The following is a 23866-nucleotide window of genomic DNA, read 5'->3' as shown; positions in this document are numbered from 1 at the left end:
TTCAGATTGGTATGAAATAGTTTTATCTACGGTGTTTATTAAGTGTTCCTACATTTAATGACTTTATTTAGCCTGTGGCTGATAATTTTAAACAAGTGTATGTAGTTAATTAGTTATTCTTTGTAGAAAGATGTTAGGTTACCTTAAGAGTATATAGAGTATGTACAATGTAATTTGGCGCTCTGGTGCCAATTGCCGTAAGTTACTTTCACCCCCCGTAATGCAAAAGAATTAGTATTATTTGAATACGATTAGCTTAAAACCCTTAAACGATGCAACGAATAAAAAAAAGTTGATAAAGTCTTCAGCTTTTCAGAGCCTGTAAACGGGACTGCATCTCTTCTAAATCTTCTTCATCGTCTGCCACCGACTCGGGTACAGGAAGAGAGTCGGTAACAGCGGCCGGGGCTTTTCCTAATTGTCCAGCCGTTATCTCCCACAATACCTGCAATCATTTAGTTTTAGAAACTTATTAAAGGAACTGTGAATTAAATAATTCATGATAAGACCTTGTCCACTTCTTGCTGGGCTGCTTCTTCTAATTCATCAGTATCCTCAAGACCCTCTAGTGTATCTTCTAACATTTCTTCAATGATTCCAGCCTAAAATATTCCAATAATTAGAATATTGCTCATACTGCAACATTCTTCAATTTATGGTAAAACACATGTATACAGTCCTGGGTGCCATTGTACCAACAACTGTATATTACCTTCATCATCTCCTTTGAAAGATCTCTCATAGTTGCTGCAACTTCAGGTATTTTAATTAGTTGCTGCATAGCTTTCATTACTTCTGTTGATCTCTGAAGTGCTCCAGCAATTCGCAGAGTAGCTACATAGTATGCACCAATTAAAAGTTATGCAGATGTATGAAAAATAAACTTTATTACCAACCTAATTGATTTTTCATTTGCATTGATATGGAGTTTATGTGGGCTTTGGATGTATAGATTTTTGAAATGGCCTTTCTTGAATGGATTATTTCTTTAGCCAGAATGATACAAACATCTCTGTCTCCTTTTTTGGCAGCTTCCTTCATACTCCTCTTCACCTTTTCCTCTTCTCTTTGAATACCTTGATTGTTTGGTTTTTGTTTTAAAATAAAATCTTAAAAATAACAATACTAATATTATACAGTAAGTTACCACGGATTTGTCTGTCTAACTGGGAATTCTCCTTTCGAAGTTTACTGCACCATTCATTTACCTTATTGAGCAATAGAGTTGTTATGATAAGGAAATGCTTACTAATATGCAAATTACAAGGGATTCTGGTCACATCCTGTCACCATACTCTACTCAGGTTTTATACAATGCTTCTTATTTTGAATGAGATTTTTGATGAATAACTCTGAATATTCTAACCTTGTCTTTAGGATTAACCTCTGGCGATTTCCCAAATAATCCCATGTTTTCCGCAATACTTGCACCGTGAAAAATCACTTTTAACCCAGCTGATAGACAATTTGACAGAAATGCCGAAGAAAAAACAGAAAAAAGGTAACGCCCTTACAAAGGTAGTGGGGGTTTTCTGGACTAATAAATGCACCTCAATTTCGCCATCTTGTGCTTTGTATTCCAATTAATTGTAAAAATCCACTTCCCGCATTTTCACACACAATTATTGTTGTCTGCTAGACGGCGTCTCGTCAGAGTCACAGTAGAGAGACAACATACTTCAATTTGTCTGTTTTGATTGTTATGAGAATTTTTTTTATTGTTAGAAGAAACTAAATCAACTTGAGATTCACTGGATCCCATAAACATTTAAATATGGCTAGTCCCGACAAGATTTCGTCTCAGCAAAGTAATCTATTATGTCATCTAGATTGTTTGTAAGATAAAGTTTTTGTCACAACCAATTCGATTGTTTTCTTCATTGTAGTTTCCATACAATGACTAAAACAATTTGGTTCATCATTTTGAAACAAGTTTGTAAAATTTTTAGATTAGTATTTGTTTCATTGATAAATATTTTTGTATTGTTTATACCCAAACCTTACTTTTTGCATGCTGCTTTTGTTGTGTCTCACAGAACTGCACAGTCTGCAAACTGTACATAGAACTTAAGTTTGTGTCATTTTACAACAGCAGTTTAATAGTTTCATTTGCAATTAAATTAATATTTCAATTTATTTAAACAAAAATTACTAAACAAATTTATTTTAGAGTTGAAGATGAAAATGGTTTCCATTGATACTTGGTCAACTCGTGAACAGTTATGTTTAGCATCTTCTGTTTTGCATAGTGGAGATCAAAATTGGTAAGTTAGCTTGTTTTATTAATGAAATAAAAAATATGTTTATAATATAATTTTTATTCAAAGGGTTTCTGTGAGTCGGTCGTTGAGGTCGTTTGCTGAACCAAATCGTCCACAAGATTGGTTATCTCCTAGAAATTGTGCTTTGCAGTATAATAGTCTTTTGGAAAAAACAGGAGCACATAAAAGAAAAAGGGGTGAGAGACATCCAAGTTCTGGATCAACTGACTCACAACAAGGAGAAACAGCTGGAGAGATTATTCTTAGACAGTTGACTCAAGGTAATTTAATGAAACATTTGTCATTAGATTATGAGCTTACTGAACAATAAAAATATTACAGAACGCATTGAAGAGCTCCAACAACTACTTGAGTCATCAAGAAGAGAATATCAGAAATTAAAGAAAGAATTGGATTTAGTTCAAGATGGTAAACTTGATGATCGACTACCCGAAATTTGCAAACGAATCGACGAGTAAGCAATTGACATATTTATGGACTTCATTGAAGGACCGATTACTTATATGAATTTTGTTTGTCTTACAGGGAGAATGAAAAGAAACTTAGTGAGCAAAAATCTCACTTAAAATGGCTTCAAGAACGCGAATTCAAACAACAAGAGTTGAAGCAAGTACAACAACTAATGTTACGTTCACCTGCAAAAACCAGCAACATTTCTGAAGTGGTGGATGGTGGTGAAATGGCAACTGGTAGTCCGTCAATCACAGATCAGCTTAATATCGACGTCTCGTCAGAGGAGGCACGCGAAACAACCACTGCTGCGCCTTCCAGTGAGACTAAACCTGCATCTACTGGTGGCAGCCTAACTCCACTAGCCCCAGCTGCTACTCCTTCTTCACCCTTGCTCACAAGTCTTTTGAGGAGTCCCACTGCTACAGCAAGTGGTCCCCCAAGTGCTACCAAAGGATTTACGACGCCCCCTTCGAAGCCTTTTACACTAAGTATTCTTGCAATTAAACCATTATCTTTTTTATTGCTAACTTATTGCTTTTTTCTTTGGGTTCAGCCACTCCAAGCGGTATGTCCCCTGGACTAAAGAATTTAGTGTCTACCGCTATTGGAGAAGAGACCTCACCTGCCAAAGTCACGTCTTCCTCCCCAGGAACAAGAGTTGCTGCTCCGACATTAACCCACCTCTTAGAGCTGCCACTCAACTCCCCGGGGAAACCCCTACCAGATTTGACTGTATCCGAAGAAACGGAAGTGTCTACTTCCTCCACCGAAAGCAAAAACGAAGTAGAAATTAAGATCCAAGAATCTGAGTCTGAAGTGGTGGAAGAATCCCCAGTACCCGAGAAAACGGAGCAAGTTGTAGAGGTAGAACCTATGGAGGCTACTGATGTTGTCATCAGCCAAGAAGAAGTAGAAAGCACTACCAAAGAATCAGAAGAGACCCAACCAGTAATAGAAAAAGAAGTGCCAACCAATGGCCTTTCGATAGAGCCATGTGAGTCGCCCGTAAAGAGTGAAACCGAAGTGGTCGTGGTTAACGCAGAAGTAGCAGGTGAGTTGACTGTCAAAGAAGAACAGCCCGAAGAAACAGTTGCGTTTGACAGTGAGATTGAAGTGAGTCATACCGAAGATGTTGAGAAGACGGTGGAAGAAGTCGCTGTCGAAGTGACAACCACATTAAAGGAAGAGCCTGTTGAAGAGGAGGAAATTGTGCAGGAAGAAGAAGAAAAGACAATTGAAGAAGTCAATGAGGAATCCGGCGACGAAAAGGGTGAAGAAAAGGAACAAAAGACAGTTGAAACAGAGTCCGCTGTAAAATCGGAAACAGAAGTGCCCAAAATAACGCGTCGAGCTCAAAGAGGAAGTCGGAAAAAGGATCTGGTCAGTGAAACTGAAGGAACTCCCAGCGACGAAAAGTCGAAATCCGCTGAATCGGGTCCTACTACTAGACGTAGTTCTGGGCGTAAAGGAACTCAGTCGGACGAGCAAGAAGCAGAGATTACAGAGGAACCATCCGAACCAGTTACACCAGCTGGTGTCGGAAAAAAGAAGACATCCTTGCCGCCTCCTTTATATGTTCCTTCTACATCTCCTGCTCCATCCAGTGGTATTGATTCCACTCCAAACAGCCCCACTTCATCTGTTAGCACTGTTGCGTAAGTTTCTACGAACGATACTTCAATGATTCACAGAGAAATTGATTTTTTCTTGGTTTTCCAGGGAAGACGACCGAGATTACAGGACTTGGAAAAAGTCCATACTGTTGGTGTGGCGAGAAATATCCAGCCACAAAAATGCATCTCTCTTTGCCAAACCAATTTCAGAAGAAAGTGTTCCAGGCTATCGGAGTTTGGTCATGCGGTAAATATGATTGAGCTAAATTGATGTATGTAGAAAAACCTCAATAAAGGTTCTATTTTCCAGACCCATGGATTTGAGCACCATTAAAAAGAATATTGAAAGCGGAGCTATTCGAAGCACCGTTGAGTTCCAGCGGGATATATCACTCATGTTTTTCAATTCCATCGTTTACAATCCAACTTACCATGAAGTCAATCGCTTAGCGAAGGAAATGTACACTGAAAGCACTACTATCATTCAGGTAATCGACTGATTGTTGATATTTGTTGAATTAATTAAAACTTGACCTTTTTTTGCGATTCTTCTATATAGGAATTTGTTAATGCTCAATTGCTCGCTGCTCATAACATGGATTCATTGCGTCCAATTCGACGCGAAACCCGAGACCTTGCCCGTCGGACTGAATCGCTGAGTTCACACGAGGAAACACCCGTCAAACTGGAAGAAGGCAAAACTCGTGCAGCTAAGAGAGCGTCGGCCGCCGCGCAAGTTGACGATAGCGCGGCTGTCAAAACCAAGAGAAGATCACGTTTGCACAATGACTGAGGCTGCCTGCAATCACCATTAACTCCATTGTTAATAGAAACGTTTTTTTTTTCTTCCATTATCATTTTTCTGACTCAATACAGATCTTCAGCTTTTTTAAATGCTTGTCACTGTTAGGTTGTCTGCCAGATAATTGTAAAAACAGGTTTCAGAAATGAGAAGTGTGAAATTAAGGGCTTAAACGAATACTATATTATCTTACTGCTAGATGGCATTAAGATGGAAAAAAATATTTTATAATTTTACTGCTAGATGGCACTCGAGTCTTCTTTGAATTCCACGTGATCGTGAACCACTGAACCTTGTGTCTCTGGACGGGGTGAACGTGAATAAGCATTCGAAATTTCGAATGTGTGGGAATTTGTGGTAGACAAATGGCGAACGTGGAAGATTTCCTGGACTTTCACATCATCATGGTTCAGCGAAAGGTAAGAAAGGTCCCATTATCTTTTTGTTTGGTTGTTCGGGATTTGATGCCACAGACCTATAGCTACCACGCCATGCTCTGTTCACTTGTGAGGGTACAAACCAATTTATTTCGTCGAGTTGCACTTGGAATCAGTTACATTATTATTTTTCTTTTTTACAGACTTGCACGAAGCACTATTGATTCCAATAAATAGCAGAATAATCGTAAATATAAATTCTTACCAGGAATGACGAGTAGACAATTTTTCCCAATTCATATCACTATGACCATTCAGAATCCTGAAAAATCAGTTTCGTCAAAAGCTACATCTATACTTCGTTTTCGTACGAGGTGAGTTGGTTCTCCCTCTTACATTGTAGTCGATGCAGTAAAACTTAACTCTAACAACATCCAACTGTGCTCAAGTTTCGTGATAACTTTCTCGTTGCTGCCAGTCCATTGATCAATGGATGGGCCGATCCTGATGTGTAGCTCTTAGTTCCGACGTAATTACAGAATTACACCATCAGTGTTGTGGCCTGGACACCTCGCTCCTTGTATCATTAATTTGGGTTGATCCTTTCCATCATTAGCTTTGAAAGATTCTCGGCCCAAGAGACAGCTGCTGCTGTATCCTGTGATCTCGCTAGTGGACAAAGACATCATTCTTTTGAAAAGTATATTGACTCTCCAATCAAAACGTATCGCACCCCAAGGCTACATATTCTCAGTCGAATCGTCGAGAGTTTATGGTTCGTCCCATCAAATCAGATTTCTTTTCATTTTCATCAAATGTAGCCGGAAAATGATGTGAAATTCATTCGACACGTGGCTGCAAAAAAATGTTGTCGATCATAAAAGAAAAAACTTTTGGCGGGAGGACAGATTGGTTATTTTTGATTAACTCTAGACACATTCAGTGGCAGTGACCGGCTTGCTGGATCCGGCCACTTGTCTCGTCAAAGTCCTTTGACTTTCGTATGATATTTATACGCGCGCTATTTTCATCAAGGAATTCCAACAAATAATAACCATCACTATAAAAATGCTGGCTGGCAAACAGAGAAGAGCAAATTCTTGCAGACTTAGACGCTACTTTGTGGGTCCTTTGTAAATTCCGTTTTATATCGTTGTAATCACAGTTCATAAAAATGTAATACCGGGCCTTCAGCAACATTCATAAATGTAAAGACTGTCTAGTAGTGAGAGAGACAGTTTCGAGAGTGAGGGGGATGTAGAAGTAACATTTTTTCGGGACTAGAATGATAGTTTCTTATGAGCTAAAAGAGGAAAATTTGAAAGACAAGCCATGAAAAAACCTATACAAAAGGGGCTGCAATCACCAGGCCAGTCCTTGTAAATTTCGTACAGAAAAAAAGAAATACCTGGAACAAGAGAAAAAGCCACCATCTGTTGTGTCTTGCGCGCGAGTTTTCGAAACCCCCGTCACTGTTTCGCCCGTCTTCGGCGTCAATTCACGGCTTATTCCAACTCGGCAGCTACCACCATTTTCTTCTTTTTCAATTTCAAACAATAAATAAACCTTATTTCTCTCTCTTTTTTTCCATTCTTCCCTTTTTTATTCTTCCGTTCATTTTTTATTTTTTTCGTTCGTTCGTCTGGAGTCGGGAGCGACCCGGTTGGCCGCGGCTAGAAATAACAATAAATGAAAGAAAAAAATAGAACCTTGACTTTGAGGCAGATTCCTTTTTTTTTTCTTTCTTGTTTTTCAAATAATTTTTATTTTCTTGGTGTGGTTAGCGCAGCCGGAGTACATTTTCAAAAAAATATTTGTGCTTCCGCGCCGATTTCACAATCTTTTTTTTTTCTTCTATATTTTTAATTGCTGGACATTGGACATTGTGTGTATGGCAATCTGGGCAACGAACTTTATTTTTATGATGCGTGGGTTCCGATCAGTTCGCACACCCACCATTAGACCGTTTGCGCAATTTTTTCCTGGGTCTTCATCGACTCTTTTATACACTTGAGATTGCTGCTCGGATATTGTTCATTAAGGCTTTTGTTTTAATAAAGGAATGCTTCGTTTTTATTTCCTCTCTCTCTCTCTCTGATGGTAGTACGTAACATTTTTATACCCTTCTAATAAAGTTAACCCTTTCTTTTTGTGGGTATTTTGGACATAACAGCTGGTCTAGCGACTGTTATCTCCTTTTTTGGGGTGTCTTGCTTGGCTAATGTGTGGTTCTGCTGCTGCTAGATTTCGTTCCCTTCTTCTTCTTCAACCTTGCCATAGCTCTGCGTGCTGTGCTGGGCTGTGTGTCGGTAAACAAAAAGAGAAACACGCATTATGGCACGACAGGGGAAGAAAAGAGAGAAAAAACCACCTGTCGCATTTTTCGCCGCCGCGACGAATCAAACAGTCGGACACACAAACACACACACAAGACGGGAGATGCCTAAATCGTTGGTCGTAAGTCAATATTGGATTTGGGAAAAAGAAAAAGCGTAAGAATGGAAGAAGAAGAAAAACGTGTGATTTGTTGGGGTTTCTGCGTTCGTTCCAGTCTGTGAAATCCCAACGTTTGCGGGGAATCACTGGGCGATCGTCCAAAAGTTTGGGAACAAAAAAAAAAAAAAAATCAAAATCTCTGATTATTAGTTCCGCCCGGAGATGCTTTTTTGTTTGTTATGATGTCCGAACATTCCTTGGCCTCGTTATGACATAAGCTGTCACTTATTTATTTTTTTCTCTTTTGTTATCGAATCCGGCGAAAGTATAGGACATTAACTTAACGACGAATAAATACGTAATAATAGGTATTACATTTATTACAAAATTGCAATTGCAAGTGGTGGGTGTATTATCCTTTCAGCTTTTTGGCGAGGAGGGGTTCGAATTTGTTTTCTCCGTTTGGTTTTTTCGCTATGTTCATTTTTGATCTTTTTCTTCTGTTTTTCTTTTTGGTCGATTTTTGCCGACCCTTCCCCCTCTCTGTTGCGCAAAATCCACCCAAAAATGATTCAGTAGTTTGTCTAGTTATCAAGTGTGAAGATGCATTTCTCTGTGGCGTGAAATAATTTTTTTAAAATTCAACGTGAAAACTTTATGCAAATGCGGTTTCTTTTTTCTTTTTTTAAAGTTGCTTACAGCAGTGAATTTCGCACCGGTGCTGTGCATGATGGACCAGAGGGGTAAAAGGGGCGTGCAGTCGGCGTGCCAATCAACTTTCGGGAACTTTCACGGACACCTGGATCAGTTTAATTTAATTGGTAAGTCGCCATCTATTTCGTTATTTCCAAAACGAGTGCCATTCCCATTGCCACTTGAAAACCTCCACCTCGAAATGGAAGTTGTTTGAGCGTGAAACTCCAAATTTACCTGTACCCAAATGCCGTAATTTTTCCCGCTGTGCCGTCGCTTAATGGAGTTGAGGCTATTGAAATAATGTAAAAATCCATCGTTATTTATCGATACGGCTTCTTGAAACAATAATGTGAAATGAAAACGATAGATTAGCTTTTTATGGTTGCGTAAGTTTAACCTCGAATTTTGTTTGGAGTGAAAATGGTAAGAGCCAAAATGGCCAAGATTTGTTGGCAATAAGGTTTGCCCTTTTCTCCCAGCGTGCTTTTCTACCGCGGGGTTGCTGTCGGATGAAAAGGAAAAAGGTAGCCGCGCGCTAACTTGACAGTGAATAGTGAGTGATAATGTCGATGGATTGCGTGCTACTCTTTTGGCTCGCTGCTCCGCTTGTGGGTGATGAACGGGCCGTGTCGAATGCAGCCGCTTTTTGCTAATCTCGCCGGAACCCGGTCGTGTACGACTCCTTTCATTCCGTCCTGATATTGGGTCCTCCTCACGCTTCTATCCCCCTCTCTCACGCACATTCTTTATTTTTTGGCTCTGCTGCTCTTTATCAACTAGCTAGGAGCTCCACGTGATAAATGGACTATACAGCTTGGGCGGAGGTGGTCTCGTACCGAGAGCATAAAGTACAGGGCGCAACAGGACGCATATCAAATAGCTAGCCAACCCCGGAAATGAGATCCCTTTTCCTCCTCCTTGTACGACGACGACATTCGCCTTCCAACCGCAGCATCCCAACAGCGACCTCATGGGTGACGTATATTAACCAATAAGTTGCCAGCATCCACCTTTGCCACTGCTGCTGCTGCTGCTGTGTACATCTTCTCCCGATTTTCGTTTTCCCGACACACACATTTCGTAGTCACGTCGAGAGAGAGAGAGAGATATATACATGTCTAAATTGTTGCTGCCGGTTGACTATATAACACACGCGGGGTCCCTTTGTGACCCGAGTTGAGTGAACGCTGGACAGGTCTCGTTGGAATACCCCTGCCCTGTAATAGGAGCACGTCACCGGTTCACCGGCGTCGTCTTTGCGTTCACTTTCACGATCGATAAGTCCGTTTTTCTTCGGTCGTCCCCCTTTGACGTTTTATTTTTATTTTATTTTTTTCCGTCCAGGATGAGATGAGCTTGTATGCGTTTTTTCTTATTTTCTTCTTTTTTCACCAAGACATTTGAGCTGGATTTTCTCATTGTCGATCGATAGTTGGGGTAGTGGATTGGTGAACAAGCTTGTCAGCGGGAGTAGATCTTTGTGTTTTTAAAAAGAAGTTGGGTCTCTCTCTCTCTCCCTTCCGTCTTTGCTTGTCTATTTCTAGGGCCATTGTTCCAAAGCACTTATTCTAATGATGTGCTATTGTCAGCGAATAAGAGTGTCGAGAGCTCGATGATATAGGACCTTCTGAAAATGTAATGAAACTCTGGCCGAGGGGGGAGAATTAGGAGCGTCACAAACGTCGTCGGTTCGAACCCCAAAACAAATTTAAACAAAAAAAAAAGTGTTGTCGGGACTAGAAAAAACCGTCCCACCGAATTCCCTTGTGCAAACAAAGAAATGCCACACCTGGTATGTCTCGGCGATGATTACCTCGTGTTTAAGCATTCAAAATTGGGCTAGCTCGAAAATTGCTGTATTACCAAAAGTGGCGGGTTAGTTTTCGAATCACACGACGTCGTTTCACATTCCCGAGTCCATCCCGTCCATCCGGAGAAAGATGGGAGGAGTAGTTTTAATCCGGAACTGATTGGACTGTAGCGTGAGTGCTTTGCTTTTCTCGAGTCCGTCGTGCTGCTGCTGCTGCTGATGATGATGCAATATCGTCTCGTCGTGTGTATTGTTAAAAGACTCTCTATGCGCACACTTGACTGCACCCGGAGCTTGTCGAGAGGCGGATCACGGTCGAAGAAGGTCCTCTGAATCAGTGGCGTCGTCATCGTCGTCGTTTCTTGCTGCCGTTAACAAACCAAAAATAAAAAACCCACTTGGGTTTGGAGAGAACACGCAAGTTTTGTACCATTGTCTGGCATTGTACATATCGGAGCAGCTCCTTTTTGTGCCGTCTCTCATCATCGGGGTAGACAAAACACGTGTTGTACACACGTCTCTGTCTGTGTGTGAAGTATTGAACATGGTGTGCCCAACTGTCGCCCGGCTCACTGCATTTCTGATTTGTATCATTTTACCTTTTTTTTTTTTTTTCTTCTTATTTTTTCCCGCGAGTTGCTACGGAATTTCACCCTCCCCCAGTGCGGAAAGTTGTGTTTAAGGGCACACAAAAGAGAGGGACCAGTAGGAGCAATTCATGGCATAGTGAAATCGAAATGACTAGAACCTATTCGAGCGATTGTCTGAGTTTCTTTGTGTCAAAGTCTCCCGATTCCTATTGCGGTTTTAAATTGAGCTCTGTCGAGCTTGACGGACTCTTGCTCCACACACACATACACGGGTTAATCGCATTACAGATTATATATCCCACCTTTATTTTTCTCTCTAGTTCAAAGTAAATAATCGCGTTTGATCTTGTGTAGGCTATTAATCGCCGTTTGATCCAAACATTTTCAGGCTCCTTTTGAGACTGAAAATAAGAATTTTCCGCGCTTTCCTTTGAACGAGAGCCTCTGAATAAACCCACTTATACGAATCTAATGGCTGACATTCGCCTGGAGGGGGTCTGTATAAGTCGTTTGGTTTTGTATCATTTTTGCAGTGAAATTCTTTTTGTTTCTCTACCGGTAAAGCTCACACAACTCCGAATAAGGTTCAGCAATTCGCTTGAGCGATAAAAGTACCAGAGGCGATGTGTTGACACCTGTCAGGAGGGGCTCCCTCAGCGGACTTCTTTTTATTGTATTTCCCTCCGCAATGTTTTTGAATTTTTTTTTGTTTTTTTTCCTTTTGCGTTTTGTTTGGATTGGCAATTGGCCCTTGCCGTCTTCCCACGAGATTTTTTTATGCCAACCACACGCACAAGAAGAGCTGTGGAAACAATGGCACAGAAGAGAGACGAGACCCTGTGTTTCCTGCTGATAAGCCAAACAAGCGTCCAGCAACGTCAGAGAACAGCAACAGCACAAACGTGTGTAAGCAAAAAGCTGGCCCATGTCGGCCACTATAGCTGGGGCATTATTATGGAAGCGGATGTAACGACGAACTTAACTCTCTTCTTCTTCTTTTTTTCTCTAACGCAACATTGGTGTGCTGTGCGATGACGGACCCCTGGCTGGCCCCTTGATATGTGTTTGGCCATAAAAGTCGATGCATAGAAAAACGCGTCGTTTCGTCTCTGCCCGTTATTATTGCGAGCTCTCTTCATCTTCGCCTTCCCCCCCCCCCCAAAAAAAAACTCTCTCGGTTCGCCCGTTCGCCCGTCTCTCCGCACATATCCCAAAAGGAGTGCCCACTTGTTTTTTTTCTTTCTTCGCTTGGCCATGGCGTCGTCGTTGCTTAGGATTTTCTGCGCCAGCTCTTTTCTTCTTCTTCGCTCTCTCCTCTTGTTTTGCTTTCCAAAAGAGAACGAGAGTGAATAGCGCTGCTGCTGCCGCATTCAACCGCGTCGTTTCACTACCAATCTCCTCCTCCTACTCATTTCGTGTAGTTTTTGATGGCTCACAAGGTTGCAAACATGTGCATTTCTAAGTTGTTTCGGAGATTTTTTTCTCTCTTTTCCACAAGGTTCCTCCTCCTACTACTCCGGCCGTCTTGATTGAAAGGCGTCGATCGATCGTCAGTTTGCTCGCACGAATACCTCTTCTTTTCTCTCCACTCGCACACTCGGCCGATCTTCTGTGGCGTCGACTCGAGTTAAATGGATTCCGTCAAGTGGGCACGTCTCGACTTTTTTTCTTTTTGCGGGAGGGACCACGATGGTAGTTACGTGTATACGTACGTCGATGTGTTATTGCTGCCGCTTTGCGAATATAAGTAGCGCGGTTTAAGGAGAGGCAGCCAATGCGTCGTGGTGGGACCCAACCTCTCTTGTCTCTTCCACTTGACAGAGACGAATGTGTATGAGTACATTTCACTGGCAACTCTGCCAGAGAAACTCACGAGAGGAGGCGTTGTTTGGGGCGCCCAGTCCCGCTGCCGAGGTAGGACTTGTCCGTTTGATTCCGGACAATCAGCTTTCGATGGGATTGACGCCAACTGAATTTCGCTGATGATTGTTTGGATTTTCTTTTTTTCAATTTGGAATTGTGTGTGAAGGGGGGCGGTGACGGGTTCCCTCCCACTGCCTAATTGAAAGACGCAGTGTAATCAGGACGCTGGAATCCTGGAAAGAAAAGAATCTTGCAGCTTTTGTGTTTGTGTGTGGCTGTGGCTGTCCCGACTGCGTTGTGCATTTCCGACGCGGGATGTCTGCACGGAGCTGGCCTTAAGCACAACCGACTGTTTAGGGTTAGACGTGATTGTTTCAAAAGGTTTTCCTTCCATCCTCTTTTCAATCTGGTTTCTATCAGATTAGACCTTCGTTTTGTGAAAAGAAACAATATCGTGAAATTTGAACGGCCCCACACGCACATTGCCCCCGCGGGAAAAACAAAAAACAGTGGCGGCATTTCAATTCAAAGGTGAGAAATGTAGCGCATTGTACTGGGTGTAAGAAATGGAACCCAATTCTTCTTTTTCTTCTTTTCCTTCTTTTTCTTCATTTCAAAATTAAAAACAAAAGTCTGTCTGTCTCTGTCTCTAGCTCTATTGAAGAGAAAGTATTGATGGACTCTATGTCTCACAAAAGAAGACGAAGAAGAAGACGTTTCATCGAGAAGCGGATTCATTTCAATTATAAAAACAGACCGTGGGATTTTGGGGGTTCCGATTTCCCCCTCCTCCCCCCCCAGTTGCTGGATCGCCTAGTTGCGGTCTTCATCTCCGGTCAACCAAACCTTTCCCTCTTCCTCCTCCTCACGGTAGCTAACGAAAATAACTTCCAGTATGTATGTATAAAGATATTAGCGTGCAGCAACTGCGGCGACCGAGAAAGAAAAAACCACGAATTCCATCGCGACTGTACATACGTCCAAACGTCTCTCTCTTGCGCGCTACCGTTTCTTTTTGGCCATTTTCTCTGGGTCCCTTGACAACGCGCCCAGGTATTACCCAGTATAATTATACAATATCTGGTAAAAAAGAAAAATTTCAACGTGACCAGCGAGTCCTAATCACGCGCACGCATTCCTGTAGTGTATGTACACGAAAATAACTTTAGGTCTCTCTCTTGATGGTTCCATCTCACTGGGGTGAAAATAATCAGTGCGATTAGGCGAAATCACATAACCGGCCCAGTCGTTTATGTTTCTGTTCGTTTCTTACGGTTATTGTTGGTCCGAAATAAAATAAAATAAAAAAAAGAGATGGAGAGATGTAAAGATAGATTTTCTCTTTTTTGAAAAAAAGGTAATATACAACCAATAGCACCCAAGCCCAACCCAATCTCCCGGTCGGAAACGCGCAATGGCAACAACAACAACAACAAAAAATCTGTAAACTGACGTGAAAAACGGCTGAAGGGCACAGGCAAGGAGTGCCAGGTTGTATTTCTCTCTCTCTCCCATTTTTGTTTTTCTTTCTTGTTTCTGTTTGCAATTGTACAGTCGTGGTGGTCGTGGTGTGCGTTGCGAATAATCTACCCCACCGGCGGATTAGAAGCGCCGTGCTTGTTAGATCCGTTCGATCCGATGCACATACTGGTACTAGTCTGTAAGAAGAAGAAGAAGAAGAAGAAGAAGAAGAAGAAGAAGAAAATGTGGAATGATGAACGACGTCGTGCCGAGATCCACGGCTACGCAAGAAGAACGTCAGATAAAAAAAAAATGGTTGGATCAAAATGGGATCAAGGTAGGAACGAAAAAGAGAGAGTCTATATTTTTCTCGGATGCGATGGATATTCCCTAGACGCGGAGGAAGAATCTTTTTTGGCACAGTCTTCGCTCACATGAACAAGACTTTTGTTTTTTGTTTGTTTTTTTTTGGGGGGGGGAGGGGTTATTTAGTTGACGCAGCGGCAAGAAGATTGGACAGAAGCGCTTGGTTTTCATCTAACTATTTCCTTCTTTATTTTAGATTTTTTCTCCCGTTTCTCCACAGAGTCAGAAAAGAATAAGTGACTATGAATCTGTGTGGCGAAGAAAGGTGTCGATAGCCACCACGTCATTCAAGGAGGTGCGGCTCTTTCTCTTTTGGGGTTTCAGAATCCGTTCTAAGGTATTGCACCAACACACAGACACACGGCGAATAGGAAAACGTAAAGAAAGAAAAAGGGCCTAGCCAGAAAAACAACAAACGTATGTACATACTTTTCTTTAATTGAACAGGGTCAATATTCACGACCGAAAAAACAAACAAAAAAAGCGGTGCGGCCACTTTTTTTTTATTCAATTGAATAATCCATTTGGGCGAAAGTGGTGGATCGTGAGGTGTAATAACGAGCCCGGGATTTATTTATCTACTACTACTTTAACGACGAAGAGAGGAGGCCACTTGTCGGCTATCGTCTCTCTCTCTTTCTTTCTCTTTTCTTGGATATTCGTTTCTGGTTAAATTACGTTTCTATGTCTCTCTTTTCTTCCACTTCTTTTTTTTTTCTTCTCGCCCGCTCGCCGTTGTACCTCGTTGCGTTCGAGGTCGTTTGAAGCACGCATTGCAATGGACACACACACACAATCTAGCGTCTGAGCAGCCTTCGCACCACTCTATGCTGACTAGGTTTAGGCCTTATTATCTATAGCCCCGGTGCGGGTTTGGAAACCAACCCGCGTGAGTCTAGATGCACGAGCCACCTGCTCTCTCTCTCCCTCTCTCCGCCAGTTATTTTCTTACCTGCCGAGTTAGTTCGACGTCTATACTAAACTCTGGAGGAGTTAAAAATGCTTAAAGGAAAAAATAAAATAAAATAAAAAAAAAGGGGCCAGTCAAGCGGAGCGGTTCGGGACTGTTGTGAGGCGTGCGCGGTCTGTGACTGGGGGAGGGATTCTTTTCTCTGGCCCCTTCCAACTGCTGTGTGTGTATGTGTCCTCCTCCTTCTTCTTCTTCTTCTTCCCCGGAGCCATTCGTTCGGTCTCTCTCGACTTCCAACTGCCGTCAGTCGGTGGTCCGAGTCGATGCCCGAGCGGACGCGTTTGAAACGAGGTGCTGTCGAAGAAGAAACGAACGAACGAAAAACAAATTTTATTTTGTGAGTGTTCGACTCTCTGCAAACATTTTTTTCCCCCCGCCGACGTTTTGTTTTTGTTTGGTGCGATCGTGAAATTTTTTTTGCGGGCAACCAAATTTTTGCGGGTTTGATTTCGTCGCGGATTATTGCGGCCACCACCGCCACCCCCCTGTCAATCAACAATTGCTTCGTCCGTGTTAATCCGATTCGCATTGTGGAACTTATAATTTTATTTGTCGAAACAAAACGATAAGACAGTGTAATTCGACGGCAGAGTTTTAGTTTTCATGACATGGCCGACTTTTGATTGATTGAAGTCGAGTGCAAGTGACTTTTGGAACTCTTGGAACTCTTGGACGGGAGTTTTTTGTTCCCGATGCCCGTACAGTTCCGTATGTGTGGATGTGCGTGTCTTTGACGTTACTATTGTCCCCGTGTCCTCGTCTGCTGTGTTTCAACCCCCCTCGTGTGACGTGTCTTGTGTGTGTGCCGGACCGTTTCGTGCGGTTCCCGTCTTGTCTCTCGGTTCCGGATCCATTGAAAATCGGAAGTTTTTCTTTTTTCTTTTGGTTTTTTTATTTATTTATTTATTTTTTTCGTCGGCAAACGACAAGAAAAAGTTGTTGGTATGGTTGTCCGCTACTGACTTCTTGTAACAACTAGTGCTAGTAGGGGGAAGCCCATCAAATCAAAGGATCCGCCATTGAACATAAAAGAGAAAATCTTCTTCCCAGAAAAAAAGGGAAAAAAAACATTTCGGTCTTGTCGCGTCGAGTGAGTGACTGTATAATAACTTGATTCCGCATCAGCCCTGCTACCTGGTAAGTTTTTTTTTTTTTTCTGACCATGATTGACGATTCTTTTGTCTAGTTTCCGATTAGGAAACGCTGCCGCTGCTACGTACGTACGCAGGCACCGTGCGTGAAAGATAAGCTCGGCCTTTTGTAGTCCCGAGTTACATTCAAACGGATAACAGTGCGTGTACAACATCTGTTGAGTCCTCTCCGACAGGTTTTTTTTTTTTTTTTCGTTTTTGTTTCTTTCTCTTTGCCATCGATGTGTGTCCGTCTATGCAAGTTTTCTCCGAATAGAGGAAACAACAACAAACCAGAAGCTCGGCCAAAAGAGAGAAAAGAAAAAGGAAATGTGCGTTATTTTTTGTTTCGTTTCTTTTTTATTTCGCCGGTGTGTTTTCTATATGAACGCTCTGGTATTGTTGAAATCCGTAGCGAGCGTCATCTGTGTCGTCCACTTTTTTTTTCTCTCTCTCTCGTTACACCGTAGTGTGGTTGGTTGGTTTATTTTTTCTTGTTGTCGAGCGGGACCCGAAGGACGTCGTCATTTTCCCCTTCTGCTTTAGTATCTACCGCATATGTATGTAATACACGGGCGCCTTTGCGCTTGTCTGTGTGTGTGTGCAGTACCGTCGGTAGATAGAACAGCATATGCAGATGAGAATAGAAGTTTGAAAGAGAAACAAACTAATGTCTATTCTACCTGCGTTGGTTGGCCAAGGCAACTTTTTTGTTTCCCCCACTTTTTGTTCAGAATTCCATTGGCGTGTTGTTTTCCCATTGTCATTTCAGCTTTCCCATGACGTCTTCCTTCCTTTCCTTCATTTCCTACATTTCTCTCTCTCATAATTCGTCTGGGATTTTGTGTAGCGTAGTGTAGTGTAGTGTAGTCCTACTTTCGTGAAGACAAAATGTGGCCAGGAGAAAACGGGAGGTGCGTATCATCCATAGATGAATTAATAGAATAGCCGCCAGGTCGTCCTTTTTTCTTTTTCCTTTTCTTTTTTATTCTCGCCGGCCTGGCCGTTGTTTGGCTGGAAAGACGATCCCGGGGTTCCGAATTGACCCAATTTGATTTGGTTCATCGTGCGTTGGATATAACTGTGCTGGGCAGCCCTCGCTGCGCTGTTGTTGTTGCCGTGCGCTGCAGCCGCTGCTGCTGCTGCTTGCTGCGGGAACTCGAACAGGTGCTAGGCGGAAACCTTATTTAGTTGTACACACCCTTGTTTTTTCCTCGTTTTACACACACACACACCTCGAGTGTGTCGTTGCTGGTTGTTGTTGCTTTGTGTGTTTGTTCCTCCTCCGCCCTTGTGTAAACTATGTCATTAGATCGGGACACCGTTTAGGGTCTGGCTGATTAGTCGTTTACCTCCAAATGGGGGGGGGGGAGGTGTGATGCGCTAGCGGGGGAGAGAAAAAGACAAACAACAACAAAAAAATGAAGAAATTTCGCCACGACGATCAATTGATTACGGCGTTTTTTTTTTTTTTTTTTTGAGCCTTTTTTTTTTCGTGGCTCTTTTGTTTGTCGACGGGTGCGTGAAATTGAATTATGGCCCGGGATAGAGAAAAGAAAAATTGTTATTGGCTATTTAAGAAGAGGTCAGAGCGCAAGCGCCGGTTTTGCCGCTGCAGATTCCATTAAAATTGGATTGTCTATTTCTTTATTGTTTGGGCGTTTTATTTTCTCTTTCTCTCAAAAAACGACGTCGACTCCAATCTTCCGCGAAATGGGAAATTTACATTTCACTAGAAAAAAGGTTAGTGTCGGGGAGTCGTATACTACATCATGTTAGGCAGACAAATGAGTTATCGTTTTCCCTTTTCTTTCTTTCGACTCGAAAATATAGTCTAAACTATCTCCCTGGCAGGGTCCTTCCATCCACTTTGTTTGAGCGAATCAACGCTCGTCGTATCGTTTTGCGCCCAAAAGAGAAAACAAAGTGCGCCCAAAGAGAGAGAGAGAGAGAAATAAAAGTTTACAGCTGTGGGGTTAACGACTGTTACTACATGAGCATTCATAAATCTAAAACACGGCAGCCGATTCCGCACGCCGGAAGAGAAAAGAGCTCGGACAAGATGGATGGGTTGAATGGAATAGAGCGAAAGAAGAAAACAAAACAAAAAAAGTACACACAGGGGTCGCCGCAGACACGCCAATTGCTTGTCTACACAACAACCAACGGAACCGTGACCTGTGTGACAAATGTTTGGCGGGTTCTCATGCTCTTTTCTCTCTCTCATCGCGGCCTCTCTCTCTATATATATGTGTTTGAGCCCCGCTTTTGTTGGATGGATCGTGCACGCTAACTTGACGATGTTTAGCCGAGCGGGACCGACTCACGATACACCCATCCACCCACCGGTTGCGTCAATCATTTCGAGAGCGCCTTTGCTGGCAAACAGAAAATAACGAAGAAGAAGAAGAAGAATAAGAAGAAGTAGGGTGTCCATTTTGTTTTTTTCCCCGGTCTCGAGGAGAGAGAAAATAAAAACACTGTGCGTTTATCGATTAACGGCGAGATGGCGTCGGCCTGTTTATGGATCAATCAGGCCAATCTTGTTTTTTTTTTATTATTGTTGTCGGCTCCATTCCCCCGTGGCATCGTCGTTTGACGTCAATTAGCTTCGTCACCCATTTTGCCTTTTCTTTTTTCTACCGTCACGTTTCGACAGCTTTTGTGTCAGTTTCGTGCTCCGCTTGTGCATACAGATTTAATCGATTTTCATTCGTTTGATGAATTTCAGAAGATGGAGATAACTAACTACCTTCTGGTTTCTTCATCTTTTTGAATTTAATTTCTAACTGCTTTTTTAAAAAAATTCGATCGATGGCATCCCGATCTAATAAATTCCTCGGCTGTTTGATCGAATGGCCTTATCGCTATCTTTTTACTACCGTTTGAATTTCCCTGTAATTCGTTGAATAGTTGTGCACGGTGGGCAATCTTTTCATTTCCAATCCGATTGTCGTCTGGAATTGGACAAGATATGTCGACATTTTTTTATTTTTGATTTGGGACATTCAGCACGGGCTTCTTGTCAAACACAAGTGCAGACGGGCCGTTTGAATGAAAAGGCAGGAGTTTCCCGGACTATTGTGTGTGTACGCTATTTCACCTTGAGGCTACAAACAGATTGGATTCGAATGTTTGATTGGTCGATATGTGAATCGGGATTCGTTTGATTTCCTGTCGCTGGCACACACCAACCGCCACCAATTGGGTCCGAGTGCCGGCCAGTTTTGATGAATATAGTCCGAGTATGTCCTGAAGCGCTGAAAAGAACTCTTGTGCTGTGTGTGTGTGTACATATTCGATTTATTTGCCCGCACCAGAGATGATGGTAACCGGACTTCTCTCTCTCTCTTGTTACATCTGATATTGCGTGTATTTTATACACTATACTGTATACAGTATATAGTTGTATATAATATATACTGTAGTACATTTCTGTGTTAGTGTCACTAGAGTTGCCATCGGGATTATATTCTTTACCCAACTTTATAACCTCCTATTTGTGGAAATGTCCCCAGCTGTTTTCTATAGCGTATGGGAGAAACATGTAATTTCGGGAGGGATGTTTTAAAAAAGAAATATGATTGCGTATACTGTGTAGGTTTGCATGTGCACAAGAAAAAGAGCTCTGCCTTCAACTCGGATATGTAATTAAGTCCCAGCAGCATTGCGGAGGGCCTCTCTCAACGGACGTTAATGTCTGTCCGACATACAACAATCGGGTTATGTGTAGTAGTGTTGCGATTAGCCGATTGAGCGTTGCTAATCATTTCAGAGTTTTGAAGGAAAATTTGTTTTTTAGTCGGGAGAGAAAATTCCCGTAGCTGTTTTGGGGCTATTTTCTGTTGCAAGGTTTGGGAGGGGGGGAAATAATTATATAAAAGTCAATTTCTTTCATTCATTGGAATTAATAATACAGCTGTAAATTGTTATTGATTATTTGCGTTTTAACGTTGATATATGTGGAAATCAGACGGTTAATGTCGTGTTAGTAACCGCTAGAGGCTCCAGTGCGGATTGAGGAATCCAGTCATTTTCGATCAAATTTCTTGATTTTACAAACTATTTAATTAATTTATGATTTCATTTCACAACATGAACATTTTTCTCTTTCGGAAAACGATTAAAAGTTTCGTCTCAAATGAGACATTGTTCTTAGAGTTCCTATCAATGGATTTAAAAAAAATTCCAATTCTGACAATCCGCACCAACTTCAATTCGTTTCCCCCAATCGATTACATCTTGCAAATTTTCTGTCAAATCCTTGTCGGGTATTTTCATATCAATTTTCCAGGATTCTACCTGAGAAACGTATGCGGGTTTGTGATTGGTATCTAACCCGCATCTCGGTAACATATACCCTGCACAGCTCTACTCCATTTCACTCGCATTGTATAAGGCTGGATACCTTTATACCATCTTTTGTGTATATTTTCCTTCAAGCCTACGCCCATTGCTACGACTCTCAGTCTACTTCCATCTTTTCTTCTTCTTCTTTTTCGCCCTCCATTGTTGAAAGTTTTCTTATCTCGGTACACCGCGGTGCTAATGGAGATTAATCCAGCTCTCTCTCTCTAGCTCTATCTCTCTGTTGCTTTTGCAACAAGCAAACAGAGGAAAAGAGATGCAATAACATCATCCCGACAGAGGGGAAAGCAAGAGAGAGAGAAAAAAAGATGAGCCGCAAGTTTTTCCATTCGCTGTTGCTCAGCGCCAGCAACAACAACAACAATCCTCGATCCCCCATTTTCTTTCCCGGTAAAACTCCCGACGGAATAATATAAGATTATAGTACGCAGTAATGTGTTTTCTTGGGCCGTGCTTTTTGGCCCTGGCAAGGATGCCAGGGCCGCAGCCCGTCATGACGCGTCCGTATTGTATATAGTTGAGAGTTTCTCCGTCGGATTCCCCCCCCCCCCACGCGTTTTTCTTCATCAAGTCGATGAGGGAATCGGCTTAATGGACAAAATACCTGATTGGTTTGCAATTCAGAATCAAGAGAGAGAGAGAGATCTGGAAATGAGGAAGAGATCCCTCGGCAAGTTTGGGAGCTTTAAAAGTAGGATGAATTGAGGCAGCAGCAGCAGCCAAACCACTTGGCCTCTGCTGTGTATCTCCTCTACGTTTGTTTGTTCCGTCTGATTTCTTTTCTCTCACATGCTGGGGTTTGTGTAGTAGAAATACGGGACACATAGACCCCGTGATGTATATTTTTCAAGTAGTTAGGATCTTACAGGATGATGGAAGACATGGGGGGGGGGGGGGTAGGTAGAATGGTCCGAGGACAACGGCTGGGGTTTTGTAAGGCAAATTAACACTGGACTTTGGGCGGGGTGGATGAATAGGCGTCTAATTAAGAAGAGTTGGCGATGGGGAAAGAGAGAGAGACACACGTATAGAAAAGAAAAGTCACTTTGATCAGCCGGCCGGCCGTGTGTTTTTCGGTGAAGTCTACAAGTTTCGGGACTCTCGGATGGGACGTGCCGGGAGAACACAAACCTCCTTCTACGCGGCCCGGCTTATGCAGTTCATTATTTTATCGATTGACATCTCTTCTTTCGATCGTCTCTCTGCTCTGTGGCTATACTACTGCTTCTCCCTCTGCTCCGGCAATTGCATTTCACTTGAAGAATGCCGAGAATAAGACGGTGAAATTGTCAGCCTTTTTTTTATTATTATTTTCGGTGGTAGGGGGGAATCTCTGATGAACGACATTGTCGAGCGCGTGTGTTGTCTAGCAGAACGGATGGATATAAAAATTCTGGTCGCAATGAAAGCGTTTGAAGAGAGGAGGAGCAGAATTAAAGATTAACGTTAGAACGCGAAAGATCAAGGTTTTGTGTAAAAGCGATGGGCTTTCAGCTTAATGAGTTGTGTAAAGAAAATCGCGCGGTTTGGCGCAGGCCCTTAATGATGTATGCCGAGCTGTTTTCAATGAACCATTTTGTGATGGTGAGCTCCTCCTTGTTGTCTTGTATTTATTGGCAAAATAAATCGTTCCCTTTTTTTCTGTTTTCCTTCCATTCTTGTATCTATATTTGCCTATTAAAAGACCTGGCGATGGAATCTTAACGACTGACGGCCAACAACCTAAATGTTATAATGGTACCATCATTGTTTTGTTTTTTGTTTTTGTTTTTATTTCCCCCCTCGTTTGGGCATGAAATGTTCGGTTCTTTTTTCCTTATTAACGCTGAGCATTGTCTCTCTCACGTTTGGTATTTAGCCAAATCTGTTTTCTTTATTTTTCGATACAGTCGCGCAAAAACTAAAACAAAAGAAAAACTACACGCGGATTAAAAGCTTTGAAATGTATTTCTGCTGTTTAGTAGATTTGCCTTGCAGCTTGCTGTTGTACTTCTTTTTTTATTTTTACTTTTTTTGCAACTTTAATTGAATTTTTCTTATTTTCTTGCACGTGTCGTTTGGGTGTAGTATATAACGAAGAAAAACCCTGGGTGGGTGGCGCTCATCAGCAGTCAAGCGGTGAGCTCCGACTCTGCTTGTGCTGTGTGTCGTTACTCGAATGACTTTTCTTCTTCTTCTTCTTTTCTTTCCATCGCATCGGCCAACGTCGTCGTCGTGTGGTGCCAGTTTTTTGTTTTTTTTGTTAGGTATTTGGGAGACTTTTGCGACTCGCTCGACTAGTTTTTTCGCCGCACGACTCCATGCGCGCTGGTTCCGCAATCAATCCGACATTCTCGCCGCTTGCCAACGTGTCTACAAAACCGGACGAAGAAAAAAAAATCCATGTATAGCAGTAACTTTATTTTTATAAGGAAGTTAAAAGGAGAAAAAAAAAGTCACACGCGTGATGGCGGTTAAAATTTTTTTTAGTATAGCCGCAACCTATACGTGTAGCTCTTTTGATTTTAGATAGGCTGCTTGATGCAGTTCAGGGTTATGCTGTGGAAGGCTTTCCTCCGTTTTATTTGTTCGCTCGGTTGATGAATGGAAGAAAAGAGGAGAGAGAGAATGAGAGAGAAAAAGACGCAATTTTTTGAACTGAGCTCTGGC

The 23866-nt window shown here is 42.1% G+C and overlaps 3 protein-coding genes across 5 annotated transcripts in view; 2 read left to right on the top strand and 1 right to left on the bottom strand.

Moving 5' to 3' along the window:
• Positions 1–17: 17 nt before the first annotated feature.
• Positions 18–1527, bottom strand: LOC124341325 (charged multivesicular body protein 3-like). Its single transcript, XM_046794384.1, has 6 exons — positions 1367–1527; positions 1148–1208; positions 897–1076; positions 713–834; positions 510–602; positions 18–445 (listed from the first exon to the last, which is right to left on the bottom strand). The coding sequence occupies exons 1-6, from the start codon at positions 1409–1411 to the stop codon at positions 305–307; spliced, it is 642 nt and encodes a 213-aa protein (XP_046650340.1). The 5' UTR covers positions 1412–1527; the 3' UTR covers positions 18–304.
• A 116-nt stretch (positions 1528–1643) lies between these two features.
• Positions 1644–5242, top strand: LOC124340880 (bromodomain-containing protein 8-like). The gene is made up of 9 exons (XM_046793635.1): positions 1644–1808; positions 2171–2264; positions 2328–2542; positions 2604–2736; positions 2808–3223; positions 3289–4390; positions 4455–4595; positions 4659–4836; positions 4908–5242. Exons 1-9 carry the CDS (start codon positions 1775–1777, stop codon positions 5139–5141), a joined length of 2547 nt encoding a protein of 848 aa, XP_046649591.1. The 5' UTR covers positions 1644–1774; the 3' UTR covers positions 5142–5242.
• Positions 5243–5445: 203 nt separating this feature from the next.
• The window catches only part of LOC124340774, a 75899-nt gene continuing 57478 nt past the window's right edge, over positions 5446–23866 (top strand). For 2 of the 3 annotated variants that reach the window (XM_046793402.1, XM_046793404.1), the window contains exon 1: positions 15950–16856. The gene's annotated coding sequence lies outside the window, so the exon portion shown is untranslated. Of the gene's footprint in view, positions 5570–8654; positions 8785–15949; positions 16857–23866 lie in introns of those variants that run through there. The other variant, XM_046793403.1, reaches the window with a different exon arrangement.

This window comes from Daphnia pulicaria, chromosome 5 (assembly GCF_021234035.1).
Source record: "Daphnia pulicaria isolate SC F1-1A chromosome 5, SC_F0-13Bv2, whole genome shotgun sequence".
In the NCBI taxonomy this organism is placed as follows: Eukaryota; Metazoa; Arthropoda; class Branchiopoda; order Diplostraca; family Daphniidae; genus Daphnia; species Daphnia pulicaria.
The sequence above is the reverse complement of the archived record's forward strand: the minus strand, read 5'-3'. Positions and strand labels throughout refer to the sequence as shown.